General features: G+C 36.5%; 2 protein-coding genes and 1 non-coding gene across 3 annotated transcripts in view; 2 read left to right on the top strand and 1 right to left on the bottom strand.

The window, feature by feature from the left end:
* The window catches only part of Invs (inversin), a 134,784-nt gene extending 133,367 nt beyond the window's left edge, over positions 1-1,417 (bottom strand). Inside the window, exon 1 of the mRNA XM_026415065.2 lies at positions 1,269-1,417. The gene's annotated coding sequence lies outside the window, so the exon portion shown is untranslated. The remainder of the gene's footprint in view (positions 1-1,268) is intronic.
* A 236-nt stretch (positions 1,418-1,653) lies between these two features.
* Erp44 (endoplasmic reticulum protein 44) overlaps positions 1,654-16,138 on the top strand; it is an 81,340-nt gene continuing 66,855 nt past the window's right edge. Inside the window, exon 1 of the mRNA XM_026379273.2 lies at positions 1,654-1,907. Within this exon, the coding sequence (XP_026235058.2) occupies positions 1,851-1,907 (57 nt within the window). The 5' untranslated portion in view covers positions 1,654-1,850. The remainder of the gene's footprint in view (positions 1,908-16,138) is intronic.
* On the top strand, positions 12,897-13,055 carry LOC113176002 (U1 spliceosomal RNA). The gene has a single exon (XR_003300027.2). It is a non-coding gene; the product is annotated as a U1 spliceosomal RNA (small nuclear RNA).

Genomic DNA, 16,138 nt, shown 5'->3' with positions numbered 1-16,138 from the left:
CTTTGAACTCTCATTCCTCACTTGGATTCTAAGTGATTAGAGTTATAAAAGCCATAAAAGTTCTTTATGTACTTTGAAAAACAAATAAAAGTTAGCTTTCAGTTATATGTATTTATAAGTTTCATCTCATATTTCTTAGCATTTAGAATTTACAGGTGTATAGTTGATACTTATTACATGTTTGTTGAATTAAAGGTTACAGGCTGAGTACTAAGTCTAAAGAGTGAGAAGGATCAAAATTTAATTTCTTGGAGTAATGAGTTCACACAAATGAGTACCTGCTCTTTTTTAATTTCCCATTTCAACTACACATGGGCTCTGTCAGAGAGGGAGGTGAGTAGCTAGTGGTAAGAGCACTGCCCTAGCAGTCAGTAGATCTAAGTGAAAGTCTTGGCTCTACCACAGTCTAATTTTGTAATCCTGGAAAAGCCATTCTTTTAGGGTACTTTTTAGCATGATTTTTTTTTTTTTTGCGCTAGTGTTCTTTTGTAAACCATTTTTTTTTTAATAACCGAAAATCAAAACCACTTACTTAAAGTGCCATAAAATGCAAGGGCATCATTAACTAATTATAAAACATGCCAGTGTAATAAATGGTGTAATAATTATAACGGTACAAAACGAGTTGTGCTGTAGTCTCACACAAAAAGAAATTCTGATTAGGAGGACTAAAAGATGGGTTCGTTGTTGACATGTCAGAGATGACAAATGTCAGAGATGATGACATTTGAGATGGAATTACAGAAAGAGAAAGAATTACAGAAAGAAATTTCCCATTTCAGGCAACAGGATAACTGGAGCAAAGGCAGGGGAGAACCATAAAACATTGAGTGCCTCCTTGGTACTTCGTGGTTATTATGTGGCTATCCTTCGGAGCTCGAGGACCGGTTTACACAAGGTGCTGGCGACCTACCGGGGCCAGGTTAACATCCTTGACTGCTTGGGTAAGGAATTTCGTAATTATTCTGTATGAGTCATCCAGGTGTTAGAAGCAATCAATCTGTCACTGAGCTTTACAGTTTACAACGTGCTTTCCTGTCCCTTACCAGATCGATTCCTCACATGAGCCCTCAGAAACAATAAGGAATAGTCACTGACTCCTAGTTCATAACGGAGGATTTAGTGCAGAAGAAGAGGAAGCAGGCAAGGAGGCCAGTGATAAAGGCTCAAGGCCACACAACTCAGGAGGGCCAAGGGTCTGCGGCAGCGGTCAGGGAGGTGCACAGCGATCAATCTGAGCTTCCCCAGCCAGGCCCCTTCCTACTCACCCTCGCCTCCTCCAGGACTGACGTCCGGGGGGCGGCTCTAGGAGGCAAGACCCTCACGGGGCCGTCCCTCTCGCCAGGCCAGGACACTACACCGCAGGGTCAGACCCCAGGGCGCTGACGCGGGAGAGCCTCAGAAGGCCGCCCGAGGGGCTCGGCCACACAGCCTTCTGGGAGCTGTAGTTCTTATGCTGAGAAGCTAGGAGGTACACACCCTCTGCCCTTTCAATCCCACAGGGCCCCGCGCGCAGAGGGCCCGGTGGGACTAGGCCGAGGGCCTACTGGGAAAGGGAGTTCCAAATGTCCGATGACTTGCTCGGCGAGGGAAGCGCAGGACTACATTTCCCGACGTGCCCCGGGGTAGGCAGGACCCGGAAGTGAGGGCGTGCGAGGCCTCTCTGGAAGTTGTCCCGGGTGTTCGCCGCTGGAGCTCCGGGTCGAGAGGACGAGGTGCAGCTGCCGGGAAAATCCTCTACTGCTGCTGGCTCCCGGAGCCCAGCCCTTTCCTAACCCAGCCCAGCCCAGCCCAGCCCAGCCCACTCCCAGCCGCCAACGCCCGTCCCTGCTGCGGACCCCAGCGTTACCATGAATCCTGCCGTCTTCCTATCTTTACCCGACATCAGATGCTCCCTGCTGCTCCTGGTGAGTGAGTGGGGGAATGACAGACCTTTCGGCCGACTCTCGGACGCCTCCCGCCCTTGCCGAGGGGGCACCACTGCTGCCCCTGCATTCATGTCTTTCTCCGATGACCAGGAGTGCACTCTCCCCTGCTGCCTTCACTTTCTCCATTTGTCTGTCGGCTCCCTAGGCCTGGGGTCCTGGAGGCCTGAGGAACCGCGGTAGGGGTTGGGACCTGTAAACAAGAGAATTAGTTCTAGAGGAGTGGTACGTGGGAGGGTCACCATGAGGAGCTCCCCTTTACCGCCGGACTGCAGGGCTTGTTTCAGTTTTGAGGGTGTGTGGACCTGGTGGAAGCCTCAGTGCAAAAGGACGGAGGATAGAACCTAGTGTATTTCCCCCCCTCCCCCTTCTCCATTTGGGAAGGCTGTGAAGCCGACAGGTGCTGGGGTCGTGCAGATCTCACTCTAGAGCCCTGAAACGGTGCCCATGTTGGCAGAACCCTCTGTTGTGGCTTCATAGGATTGGTTGGGAACCCGGAACTGGAAACTGGTTTGGTGTCTACTGGGGAATAAAGGTTTGCAAATATGGAGAGTGTGATTATCTAACAGGCTCAACTCAAGGCCTCCTTCAGATATCTTTACAACCTCCCACTGAAGCATATTTTTTTTCTCTCTTGTCTTGAGACCAGGTCTTCTGCAAACACATGCATTCATTAACTTCCTAACCTGCTCAGTGTCATCCCATTCTATAAAGGAATCTTTCCCTAGTTCCTCTGACTCCAAAGTACATCTTGATTGTGTAACCTAAGTGACCTAGGATTTAGGTAAAATTCAGACAAAAGTGAAGGGCCAACTCAATGTGACAAAATGATGGGTGTTTAATTGGATAATTATTATAGTACAATATTTGAAACGACTTTAATTGTAGTTTTTAGAAAGCCAAATTTAAAAATGAAAATTATTGAGTAAAAACCACTTTCTTCACAATCTAAGGAACATAGTTAAGTAACCCACAGGAACTGGGGATTGAACTCAGGAGCTCTCATATGCTAGGCAAATGCTGTACCACTGACTTAAATCCATAGCCTTAGAAACAGGTTTTCTTAACTTATATTGCTTACTCCACCTTATCACAGTAAAGATTTACTATTTGTATTTGATATAGTTTTCTTTTTCTTTGTGACTTGTAAGCCATGTTTAAAAGCCATATATGGACACTACTAGGTCCCTTTCAGAGAAAGCATTATAAAAAACTAGATTAAATGGCAAAATACTTTTTTAAAAATATATTTTTAGTTGTTGATGCACCTTTAATTTATTTATATGCAGTGCTAAGAATCGAACCCAGTGCCTCACACACTTTAGGCAAGCACTCTACCACCAGCTACAACCGCAGCCCTGGCAAAATACTTTTGAGAACTCAGCACTGTATATTAACATGATAATAGTAAATGATGGTACATCTTTCTTTCTTTCCTTTTTTTTTTTTTTTGTACCAGGGATTGAATCAGGGCCCTCGACCACTGAGCCACAATCCCCAGCCCTATTTTGTATTTTATTTAGAGACAGAGTCTCACTGAGTTGTTTAGCGCTTCACCATTGCCGAGTCTGGCTTTGAACACATGGTCCTCCTGCCTCAGCCTCCCTAGCTGCTGGGATTACAGCAAGTAGCTATCTTTTGATGATCTCAAGAACATCTTAGAACATACCACTTTATGCCTGAAAATCCTTTCTGGATAAATAACTGAATACAAAAGTTCAGTGTGATAACTATTTTCTGTGCTTTGATGTATTTTAAAATATATTCATTCAACCTTTTTACTTATTTTTGTTTCTGAGATAGGTTTATTCAGGGTTGAGAGTGATCATCTTCAGCTTTATTCTTAATATTGTTCTTTCTGCATTGATTGTGTACAAGAGTTTTGGAAATAAGACTACATTGGAATGAAATTGCATCATATATCCTAAGTAACCTCTTCTATGGTTCAAAGTAGCAATAAGATATACCAGCTAAATGATGGTATATCTTATTGCTACTTTTCATAAGTATACAACAATGAATGATTTCTGCATAGAGAAGAATATTCTCTGTAGTGCCGCAGTCTGGCTGGCTGGGCAAAATAGCCGGGGAGTGATGAACAACTTGTGTAGATTGATACAGCAGGAGAGGGAGCCGTTTATTGTAGGACAACAGAGGTATTTATACATTCCACACAGCTTATCTTAATTAACATAAAATAGATACAGCAGTCAACCAATAAGAAATCTCCACACTTAATGGCTCCCTGGCGTTACTTCACAAACCACTCCCTCTGGCAAAATGCCAGGCGCCATCCAGACTTGTTTACAGACTCTAACACTGTAGTGCTTTATTATTATTTGGTGATTTTTAAAAATATACTGTGATTCTTTATTCCTTCTAGAAATGTTGCAACAATACAATTATTAGAGACCTATTCCTCCTTAAGGAACTAGATACTAATCTTTTTCTTATCTATAAAATGACTTAAAATTGTCTTATAAATTATTTTAAAGTTCCTGAAAAGTACAAAGGGCAAAAATCTTAAGACATTGGCAAGAAAAGTTGAAACATTGAATACGAAACCTACATCAGAAACACTTTCCTCAAATAATATTCTTTGGTTGTCCAGCTAAGTTAAATGAAAAAGAATTTATTTAGAAATAACTCATGCTTTTCCTAGAAAACCTACCAACCCTGTTAAGTATATAAAGGAACAGTTTTTTTCCAAATAAAATCTCGGTTTAATTAAATTTTAGTTAGCATTTTGTATACCTTTTTAAGCAAATGTAGCAGATATTTTAGAGAATACTTGTAAAAGTTAATGGGCTGGAAAATAAAGCCCCAGAAAAGACTTAATAAACCAGAATTACAAGTCATACTAGATTTAGTTTGAACACAGTGTTTACCAACTTTAATAATTTCATACTACTTAACAAATATTTATAAAATGTCTATCTAATCACAACTCTAATTACCTGATGATTCTGTCAAATGATGGAACCTGCTTAGTCAGTGTTAACCTGTTTAATAAATATATTCTTTATCTTACCCAATGTACTTTTTTAAACATTCTCCAACTACCCCTCAAGTCATCCTTTTTTTCCTGTATTTCCTGCTGTAAATAGCCATATATTCTCTTTCTACAGTTAAGTTTTTTTTCAGGCATTTTATGCATCAGCTCTAAAGAACTAGATCTACTTAAGTTAGTAACATTTGTACAATAATAGCTGAAGCACAACCTAAGCTTTTGGAAGCAAGTAGCTATCTTTTTGCTGATCTCAAAAACATCTTAGAACATACCACTTTATGCCTGAAAATCCTCTCTGGATAGATAACTGAATACAAAAGTTCAATGTGATAACTATTTTCTGTGCTTCGATATATGTTAAAATATATTCATTCAACCTTTTCTACTTATTTTTGTTTCTGAGATAGGTTTATTCAGGATTGAAAGTGATCATCTTCAGCTTTATTCTTTGTATTGTTCTTTCTGCATTGATTGTGTACAAGAGTTTTGGAAATAAGGCTACATTGGAATGAAGTTGCATCATATATCCTAAGTAACCTCTTCTATGGCTCAAAGACTTTTAGCACTCTGCTCCAGTTGCTTTATTGAAGATATTTTCTCAATATCTTGATAAATGTGTTTATATATAGTAGCCCTAATTGCTCATGCCTGAATACTTAAGACTTACCATTGTTGCTCCTGGTTTGTTCAGTGTGCATAGGGAGCTGGGACAAGTTGTTTAGTTTAGGAAATTAAGTGAATTAGAGAGCTAAGTAAACATTTGTTTAATTAAAATTCTGTGTCTTAAAAGTAAATACAGTAGAACTCAAAAGGTGTCATTTTTTAACCATCAATGCCAATAAGTACAGTTTCCAATCTTCAAGAAAAGTATTTCAGGGGACATGTAGTTCATTTTATAACTAAGTGAGTTATTTATCCTGCTGATATAATTTCCTTCATAACAGTGGCTTATAATACCTGACTTAGGATCACCTGGGACAATTTTAATGAAATAATATCAGGGTGGAGCTCAGTGGTAGAATGTGTTCAGTTTCCAGCACTGAAAAACAAAACTGAAAATATCATGGCCCTACACCAGATCAGTTATATCTGTGGGACCCAGGCATTAGTTGTATGGAGAAAATTTCCTGTAATATCATTACCACATTTTGAAAAATTAATCAAATATTTTGTTAGTGTTTGGATTTTCCTGATTATGTCCATTTTTTAAAAAAGTTTTTTTAGTTGTCAGTGGACATTTATTTTATTTATTGATATGTGGTGCTGAGAATTGAACCCAGTGCCTCACATGATAGTCAAGCGCTCTGCCACTGAGCCACCACCCCAGCCCAGATTATGTCCATTTTTTAAAAAACAGACTGAGCAGGGATGGGGTTATGGCTCAGTGGTAGAGCGCCCCACCTAGCACGTGTGAGGCGCTGGGTTTGAATCTCAGCATCACATATAAATAAATAAAAAATAAAGATATTTACTGTCTACCTACAACTAAAAAAATAAAATTAAAAAAAAAAAACAGACTGACCAAACCAGGGGCCATGTAAAGTGTATACATTCCAGTTGATTGATGTCTCTCTTATGAAACATTTTTTTTTTTTTTTGGTTTTAAAAATTGAACCAGGGGCCTTGCATATGCATATGCTAACCATGAACTGTACCAAGCTATACCCCCAGGCCAAAGTTTTATTTATTTATTTATTTATTTATTTTAAAGAGAGAGAGAGAGAGAGAGAGAGAGAGTGAGAGAGAGAGAGGAGAGAAGAGAGAGAGAGAGAGAGAGAGAGAATTTTTAATATTTATTTTTTAGTTCTCGGTGGACACAACATCTTTGTTGGTATGTGGTGCTGAGGATCGAACCCGGGCCACACGCATGCCAGGCGAGCGCGCTACCGCTTGAGCCACATCCCCAGCCCCAGGCCAAAGTTTTAAATTTATAGGATCTCTCTCCATCTCATCTTTTTTCCTTATAATTTCTTTAGGAAAAAGTCCTGTAGAATTTCTCACATTATGGTTATTACTGATAGTCCTTGTGGTTTGGATTTTTGTTTTTCTGTTCCTTATGTTTGCTATAAATTTATAATTCAGTTCAAGTAATTTTAACCAATATATATGGTTAAGCTCATATATGTGGTTAAGTTCATTTATTTTATTTATTTTTCAATTTTTAGTTTTTTAACATTTATAATCATGTGAATCTACTGCTTTCAGATTAAATGCAAAGGCAAATATGAGAATCTTGTCATCTTTTATTAAACCAGATCTTAGGTTTGCAGTAACTTAAATAATTTCACACTTCTCTCTAAAATCTATTTTGCTTAGGAAATAAGTTGTTTTTCATAAGAGATGCTATTTATGTTAACCTATTGTTGGTCTATTATTGTTAATTTGATAACAAATATGCTTTTTAAATTTCCAAAAAATTAATAAAATTTACTGCTCCCAAAGCAAAAAGTAAATGTATAGTTTATGGAACTTTGTACGTGTTGTTGATATTATGAAATCCTACATATAGGGATTAGGCCATTTTGTGATCTTGCCAACAATGTAAGTTTTTCTGTATCCTTAGCAAGGTATGATGTGGGTCTGATAGGTGGGAATTGGTACATCAATGTCTTTTGATTTGCTCCTTTTTAATATGAGTGTGATTGAGTTTTTTTAATTTAAATGTCATTTGTGTATTTTTAATGTGAAGTATCTTCCTACCTATGAGATTGTTGGTCTTCTGTTTCTGTATGCTGCACACACACACTGAAAGAGACAGTAGCCCTTTATATTATTGTTATTTGAATCTATGATGTACTCAAATGTTGAGAGACACTGGAATGGACTACCCTGTCTGAATTAAGTAATGAGAATTTGTCTCATTTCACAGTACTGAAAACATTTCCTAAACTGTAAATCATGGTTTTCAAAGAGCTTTATAATAGTTCAACCTATAGATGCACCATAATTTACTGTCTTTTATTAAAGATGTTTGGATTGTTGGTTATTTCTGTTTTTTCAGTGTTATAGAAAATGTACAGGGCTGGGGATGTGGCTCAAGCGGTAGCGCGCTCGCCTGGCATGCGTGCGACCCGGGTTCGATCCTCAGCACCACATACCAATGAAGATGTTGTGTCCGCCAAGAACTAAAAAATAAATAAAATTCTCTCTCTCTCTCTCTCTTTCTCTCTAAAAAAAACAAAACAAAACAAAACAAAAAAAACGAAAATGTACAAAAGAAAAACATACAATGATGATGTTCACTGCAAATCTCCAAATATATCATTTGAATACTTTTAAAATTATATTTATTGAGTCACATGTGATGTTTTTTGTTTGGAGTTTCTGGTACATGGTACCAAATTGCTCTACTGGAAAGTTGTACCTATGTGAATTTCTGCCAACAGTGCCACTTCCTCACATTCTAATCAACAGGGAGTACTTTTATAGTCTGTGCCAATTTAGTATACCGAAAGATGATATATAATTTCTATTTACATTTATTATAACCAGAATTGAATTTTTGCACATTTATTGAGACTGTATTTCTGTGAGGGAGGGCAGGGAGAGGGAGAGAGAGAGAGTGTGTGTATGTGTGTGTAACTTGTTCATGTTATTTGTCGTCTTTTCCAAAAATCAGTTACTCCTCCTTCCTCCATTAACTCAGAATAAATGTAGTCAGAAGATAAACTTTAAGAATAATGGAAGGTGTTATTCCTTTGTTCATTAGTGTCCCTTAAAGAGGTAGCACTGTGCAAAGAAATATCAGGACATCAATGTGCAAGTTCCAAACTCTTCCATTTTACACAGTAACCTTAGATAAATTATCTAACTTGAATTTGTAGTCATAAGGTAAGCACATTGGATTTGATGATTCAGTAATTCTTTATATACTCTGCTTGTTTTCAAAAAGGGTATTCCTCTGATTTTCTCTGTTTTCAAAAAGGGTATTCCTCTGTTTTCAAAAAGGATATTCCTCTGATTTCCTCTAAGGTGTAGACTTCCTGAAGTTTGAATATTTCCTTAAAATTTTTTGCTTTTTCACAAGTTATAGCACTGTGCCACTCACCCTGTTGTACATATAAAGGGAAGTGTGCTTTGATTACAGCTTTTCTGATATTGATCACTGCTGTGCTCTGTTTCATCTAGCCAAGGAAATGATTACAAAGTTTGATTTTTAATAGCATTTATTAATCCTTTGTCTACTTTTGATCTGGTAGAAGGGAACTATCTATATATTGCAGGCTGCAGGAAGTTACTGTTTTTTTTAAATTTTATTTTTTATTCTAATTTGTTATATATGACAACAGAATACATTACAATACATATTACACATATACAGCACAATTTTTCATATCTCTGGTTGTATACAAAGTATATTCACACCTTTCTTGTCTTCATATATGTACTTAGGGTAATGATGTCTATGTCATTCCACCATCTTTTTTATACCTCTTGCCCCCGCCCTTCCCCTCCCATCTTCCCATGCTCTCCCTCCCAACACCACTATGAATCAGCCTTCTTATATCAGAGCAAACATTTGGCATTTGTTTTTTTGGAATTGGCTAATTTCACTTAGCATTATATTCTCCAACTCCATCCATTTACCTACAAATGTCATGATTTTATTCTCTTTTATTGCTGAGTAATATTTCATTGTGTATATATACCACATTTTTTTTTATCCATTCATCTATTGAGGGGTATCTAGATTGGAAGAACCTGCTCTTTATCATTGCTATTTTTTCTTTCTTTTGTCACTTGAATGCCTATTTGCTATGAAAGAGAAAAAGATAATTGATATGTAAATCATGCCTCCAAGAAATTTGTCATTCACTTGGGGAGAGAAGCTGTATATGTAAATAATTAGAATACCAAAAGGAAAGTGATACCTGAAAGTAATTATAGAGATGGGTTGTAGATATTCAGAGGTGGGATTGTGAGCCTAAGCATGCTTCTTCCAAGTAGCTTTACCTACTGAATCAGAACCTGTACTGTATACTTACCCAGGTAACTCAAATGTACTTTAAAAAGTTTGAGAAGTACCATTGTAGATGTTTGTAAGAAACAAATTAGTTCTCAGTGGAGGGTAGAGCAACTTTTTTGAAAAAGACGAATTTGAGTATTGACTTGAAGGGTTAATTGATTGGTTAATTTTTAGACATGAATGGAATGAAGAACAAGGGCTATCTATGAAATATTTTACGTGAATACTTTTTGTTTTGTTTTGTTTTTGTAACAAAGTCTTCCTATCTGGTTTGCTGACATGGCTAAATATAAGAATTGGTTCTAAAGAAGCTGGCAAACCCTTTGCCCAACTTCCATAACAGTTATCAATTTAGCAAAAATAAGAATCCTGGTTTTTAGTGAATTATCATCATCATCAGATTAACAGGGGATAGGAAAAATGCCACTTCCAATGAGTCTTGCCTGTGATGCCATGGCCTCAGGTCAAATCATTGTATAACTGCTTTGTAAATCCTCAGTGATATTGTGGTCAGAATCTCTATGATTTCTCTAGCCTTATGATTATGTCATTATATAGAACCTTGAGCATTGTACTGAACTCTAATTTTAAAAGTTGCTTGAATTTGTAGACATTAACATTACTAATACAAAAAAGAAAGAGGAAATCATCTAAAAAAAAACTTCCTAGTATTTGAACTAAAGAAAACTAGGCTGAGGCTGGGGTTGTAGCTCAGTGGTAGAGCACTTGCCTAGCACCACATTCTCAGCACCACATAAATAAATAAATAAATAAACAAACAAACAAACAAACAAAATATTGTGTCCATTTACAACTGAAATTTAAAAAAAAAAACTGGGCTGAATATTAGAGTGCCAGTGATTTTTCTATTTCTTCTTCAAGATTGTCACAGTCTGATAGTAGGACCTTTGGTAATTGTATTTAACAAGTCTTTGAGAATCAGAAGAGTTTTTGACTTTGGAAAAAGAGTTGGAGCCCTTTTTATTTTTTAGGAGACTATCACTACTCAGTTTAGCTATTGGGAATGAACATAAGAACATGAATGGGTGATGTGCACTAATAATGACTGAAGTTATACTTGTCTAAAGTTGTCCTATAAATTTAAGTTCACTTAAATTAAATAAAAGTTCCATTCCTCAGTCACAGTAGCAACATTTGAAGTACATAATCTGGCACATCCAGTGTATGAAGGTGCACATTATGGATCGTGGAATGTATTTTATCATCCCAGAAAGTGCCATCCACAGGAAGTGAATAGTGCTGTTCTAGAGCAAGATAAAGTGAGCTAAAGAATGAGGAAATTACTCCAGTAGTGTTTCAAAGCTTTGAGGAATGTATATCTTGTTCGTTCATGGGACAGCAGTAATCTGGAAAATGTCAGTCATCTTATCAGTGAACATAGATTTGGATTTCCGTGTCCTAGTGGTTAGGGAGGCATCAGTTAAAATTTGAAAATAAGAATTTGAGTCTTAGTGTTCATTTTCTTATACACCTTCCCTCTCCTCCCCACACCTTTTACTGGTGATCTAACTGAGGGCCTCCTGTGTGCTAGGCAAATGCTCATCCTTAGCACTTTTTATTTTGTTATAATACAAGATCTCACTAAGTTGCCCATACCGACTTTGAATTGGTGATCCTCATGCTTTTCTCCCAAGTTGCTGGGATTACAAGTGTGCCTTCTAATGCCCAGCTCTTCTTATTATTTACAAGGTCATTTAGGCAATTTCCTTCTGGAGGATTTGTTTTCTTAGCTGAGTGTTAAGTAGGGTTGAATAGACTGTTTCTCTCAACTCTAATGGAATGTGACTGACTTTGGGATTTGAAGGTCTGCAATTTGGTGAAATTCCACTTGAGGGGATTTCATCATTATACTTTAAATGATGCTTTAGGAGAAAGTTTTCTGAATAAGAACATATCTACATTGTAGTTAGTAAAATTACCTGTAAAAATATGGCCTGTTGATGTTTTTAAGGGTGTGCCTTGGATATCAGCAGTGTTTCTCTACTATATTAAAATATCATTCTGTGTGTGACTGGGGAGTGAGGTGTCACACTTGAAGTGTGAAAAACACTATTGTGATCACTTAAAGAGTTCCTTACGTTTTTCTGTTAGTGATATACTTTCATGATACAGAAAAGCTTAAAAAAGACGTGCATATACCAACTGATGATAGCATTTTAGTATATAGCCTTCTACGTTTTTTGGTGCATATTTGAATGGATTTCTAATAGTTATATATGTTGAACAATATAAGGTTAGGCTCTTGTTCATTCCTGTGGAGAGAGGTAGATATTAGTTTGTGGGAATATAGACAGAAAAGATATTACTTGTACATGTACTTGTACTCCTACCACTTGGAAGCAACTACTAGCCTGACAATGTACCTCAGAGTTACTTGACCTTGAGCTTCCATTTTCTAAGTGTGAGATGGGGATAAAGACCTCTTCTACAAAGTTGTAAATGTATCTATAGTACATCTGAGGAAATTCTTCTGGTATCTGCTACATAGTAGGTGGTGAGTAAATGTTAGGATTAGGGGAATCAGCAAATGAGTAGATGATTAAAAATATTTTTCAAGTTGCCCATCCAGTCATATTAAAATTGTGTACACTGAAGTAATGAGCTCACAAGACTAGCTTTCATCCACTGTGGTCTTCTGATCCTACTGTTCTACTGACAGAAGCAGCTTAAAAATGGGACAGTAAGTGAATAAATGATCTACTTTGTTTTATAACTATACCTAATTAGTATTGTACTTATTCATTGTATAATTATTAAACTAGTTTAATGGAGGTAATTTTGTTTTGTTGAAGAGTCCACTGGTTTTAGGATTTTAAAAGGCCTGGGGTTGGGGATGTGGCTCAAATGGTAGTGTGCTCGCCTAGCATGCGTGAGGCACTGGGTTCGATTCTCAGCACCACATAGAAACAAAATAAAGATATTGTGTTCACCTAAAACTAATATATATATTATTTTTTTTTAAAAAAAGGCCTGGATACTTAACTAGCAGGGGAGATACCATGATCATGAAGGTGGCTTTCCCAGGGTGAATCTCATCCACTCTGGATGTTCTGACCCCAGAGGCTTCCCCAAATGTGGGAAACTCAATTGCATAATTTGTGGTAGTGGGAGACTTCATTCAAGGTTTCCCCAATTAAAAGAAGAAGAAAAAAAAATGCCTGGGTTTGAACCCTGTTCTGCCACTAATTTGGATAAGTCACTTAGCTTATTTGTATCTTATTCATTTAACAAATATTTTGCTTTTACTATATGCTAGACACTATGAAATTTTGATTTCCTTATTTGTAAAATAGGAGTATGATTCCTCTTTCAGCCTCAGAGTTTCTATGATGATGCAGAGATATCAAATTGATGTTAATGATATGTTTGTAAACTATAAAAATAGTTTATTATTAGTAATTTATTTGCTTTTATATTAAAAGCAGACAAGCATATCAAGTTGGATCTTTATTTCTATCAATCATAATTACCTTTATCACTATTTTGATAAAATCAGGGAAAAGTGACAAGTTGATAAGCACTTTAAGAAACTACTACTATTTGGAATCAGACTTTTAAAATAAAAAGCATCATCCATTTATTCATTTCAGAGGGTCAAAAGAGAGTACAGTGGGCTGGGGTTGTGGCTCAGTGGTAGAGTACTTGCCTGGCATGCATGAGGCACTGGGTTCGATCCTCAGCACTTCATATAAATTAGTGAATAAAAAATATGCTGCATGCTTCAAATACATATTTATTATTTGGATTCTTTCTCTAGAAGGCTAATTTGTATAATATACATCTGTCTCAGGGAGAGTTGATGCATTGTAGAAGTAGTTCTAGGATGTGGATTTCCAGGATTATTAATAATACTAGAAGGTAGAGAGACTTTGAAGCTAGAAAGACTTGCTTCATTTCTGGCTCTCTCTCTTTTTTAGCTGTATGATATTAGACAATTTTCCTTCTTTTTCTGAGCCTCAGTTTTTCTGACTTAAAAGTGGAGCTAATTATTTGCAAGGCTGTAATATTAAGATACAGTGTCCACAGAGTACTACATTGCATTGTGTCTGGTATATAGGAGATGTTTGTTTTGTAAATTATTGGGTAGAGAAGAGCAGTGTACTGGACAAATGGAGTCACTGTGAAATGGAGAAAGTATGATGGACGTGGCTAGTGCTTGTGCTGACCATCCTTTTGTGACTGTACTGTCTTTTTTAAAAATATATATATTTGTAATTGTTGGTGGACTTTTTATTTTATTCACTAATTTATATGTGGTTCTGAGAATCAAACCCAGTGCCTCATGCATGCCGGGCAAGCACTCTACCACTGAGCCACAACCCTAGCCAACTGTACTCTCTTTTGACCCTCTGAAATGAATAAATGGATGATGCTTTTTATTTTAAAAGTCTGATTCCAAATAGTAATGGTTTCTTAAAGTGCTTATCAACTTGTCACTTTCCCTTGGTTTTTATCAAAATAGTGACAAAGGTAATTATGATTGATAGAAATAAAGATCCAATTTGATATGCTTTTCTGCTTTTAATACAAAAGCAAATAAATTTCTATAAGTGGTATGGTGAAAGTGGGGAAGTAAGCTTTTGCTCTTGCTATTTGAAAGGTATCATTAGTTTCATATTTCTAGAAAAGCATCATTTCTATTACTTTGAGCATTCAAAATCATTCAAAAACTATAAAACTATATCTCTGACTTGTAATTGACTAGATATGGAAAATGATGATGATTCTTAGAAATAGATAATCTTTCTTCAGTAAGGGAAGAGTAGATTATTACTGCAGACTTTGGGTCACTGAAAATATGAAAAAATAAAACTCCTATTTGTGTAAGTGTGGAAGATTCCAAATTTCTGGTGTATAGCTTTATTTGCTCTGATAAGTCTGACTTTATGCACAGTATTTAGCTCTTAAACATTGCTTCCAATAGATTGTAAATTTATTTACACAGAAAGCATGTGTAATATTTACTACTTTTAGTAAGTTTTGGCCATAAGCCAAATCTGTTATAACAAATCTTTTGAAATTTGGATACTGTGATGAAAGTATTTATTGAGAATCCATTGGCAGATGAAATAATTTATGATGGGCATTTCAGTTTAGATTAAGAAAAGTTTATTGTATGGTTTTACTTTTCTAAAGTAAATTTTCTAGTCTCATAATACTTAAACCTTCCATTATTGGAAAGATCAGGAATTGGTTGGAAGAGAGGGAAAATTGTATTTTCCAGTCCACAGTTAAGAAGAACTCCTTGGTACACAATGGTTATTATCTTCAACAAAAGAGTGATTTAAAACATAACAATATGGGGCTGAGGTTGTGGCTCAGTGGTAGAGTGCTTGCCTCATACGTGCGAGGCCCTGGGTTCAATCCTCAGCACCACATAAAAATAAATAAGTGAAATAAAAGTATTATAAAAAACAATAATAATAAAATAAAATATGGGTCATTGACTTATCACTATCTACCTTGAAAAACAAACAAACAAAAAAACCATAACAACATGAATCTTCAAGAAATAGCTTTTAGTTCTGAGAAGTATCCAGTGTTATGTCGTGTCGTGCAGCAAAATAATCAGATTTACATTGCACATAAGGCTGCTGTGTTTGATGTCTTTCTAGCTTACTTTATTTGGGGAATACTCATTTGTGCAGTAGTATCTAGCTTTCCTGGGTCATCCACTTCTAATGCAAGTGGATTGTGGTATTTGAGGAAACTAGTAGAGAGCTTTTTTATATTTCCATGTAAGTAGTTAGTTAATAAAGATTCCTGAATATTGTGAAGATAGTATAAAAGATGTTTTCTGAGTGACCTTAAATGCACTTTTATTTGTGTTGTTTAAAGGCTTTTTAAGGTTTAAGAAAGGCATAAGGGTGTCTTTAGGGTATATTTTCTTTTAAGAGAACGCAGAGTTCTTGTTTTCAAAGTTTATTTGACTCATTGTCAGGGACTGGGATAGTTTATATCAATAAATTATATTAGGTAATTAAAACCAGTACCAATAAAAAAACCAAATGTGTGTGTAAATATAATTTTTTTCTTTTTTTGGTATTGGGGTTGAACCTAGGGGCACTTAACTGCTGAGCCACGTCCCCAGTCCTTTTTAAACATTTTATTTAGAGACAGGTCTTACTAAGTTGCTTAGGGCCTCTCTAAGTTGCTGAGGCTGGCTTTGAACTCGAAATCCTCCTGCCTCAGCCTCCTGAGCTGCTGGTATTATAG

The sequence above is a fragment of the Urocitellus parryii genome, chromosome 4 (assembly GCF_045843805.1).
Source record: "Urocitellus parryii isolate mUroPar1 chromosome 4, mUroPar1.hap1, whole genome shotgun sequence".
In the NCBI taxonomy this organism is placed as follows: Eukaryota; Metazoa; Chordata; class Mammalia; order Rodentia; family Sciuridae; genus Urocitellus; species Urocitellus parryii.
The sequence above is the reverse complement of the archived record's forward strand: the minus strand, read 5'-3'. Positions and strand labels throughout refer to the sequence as shown.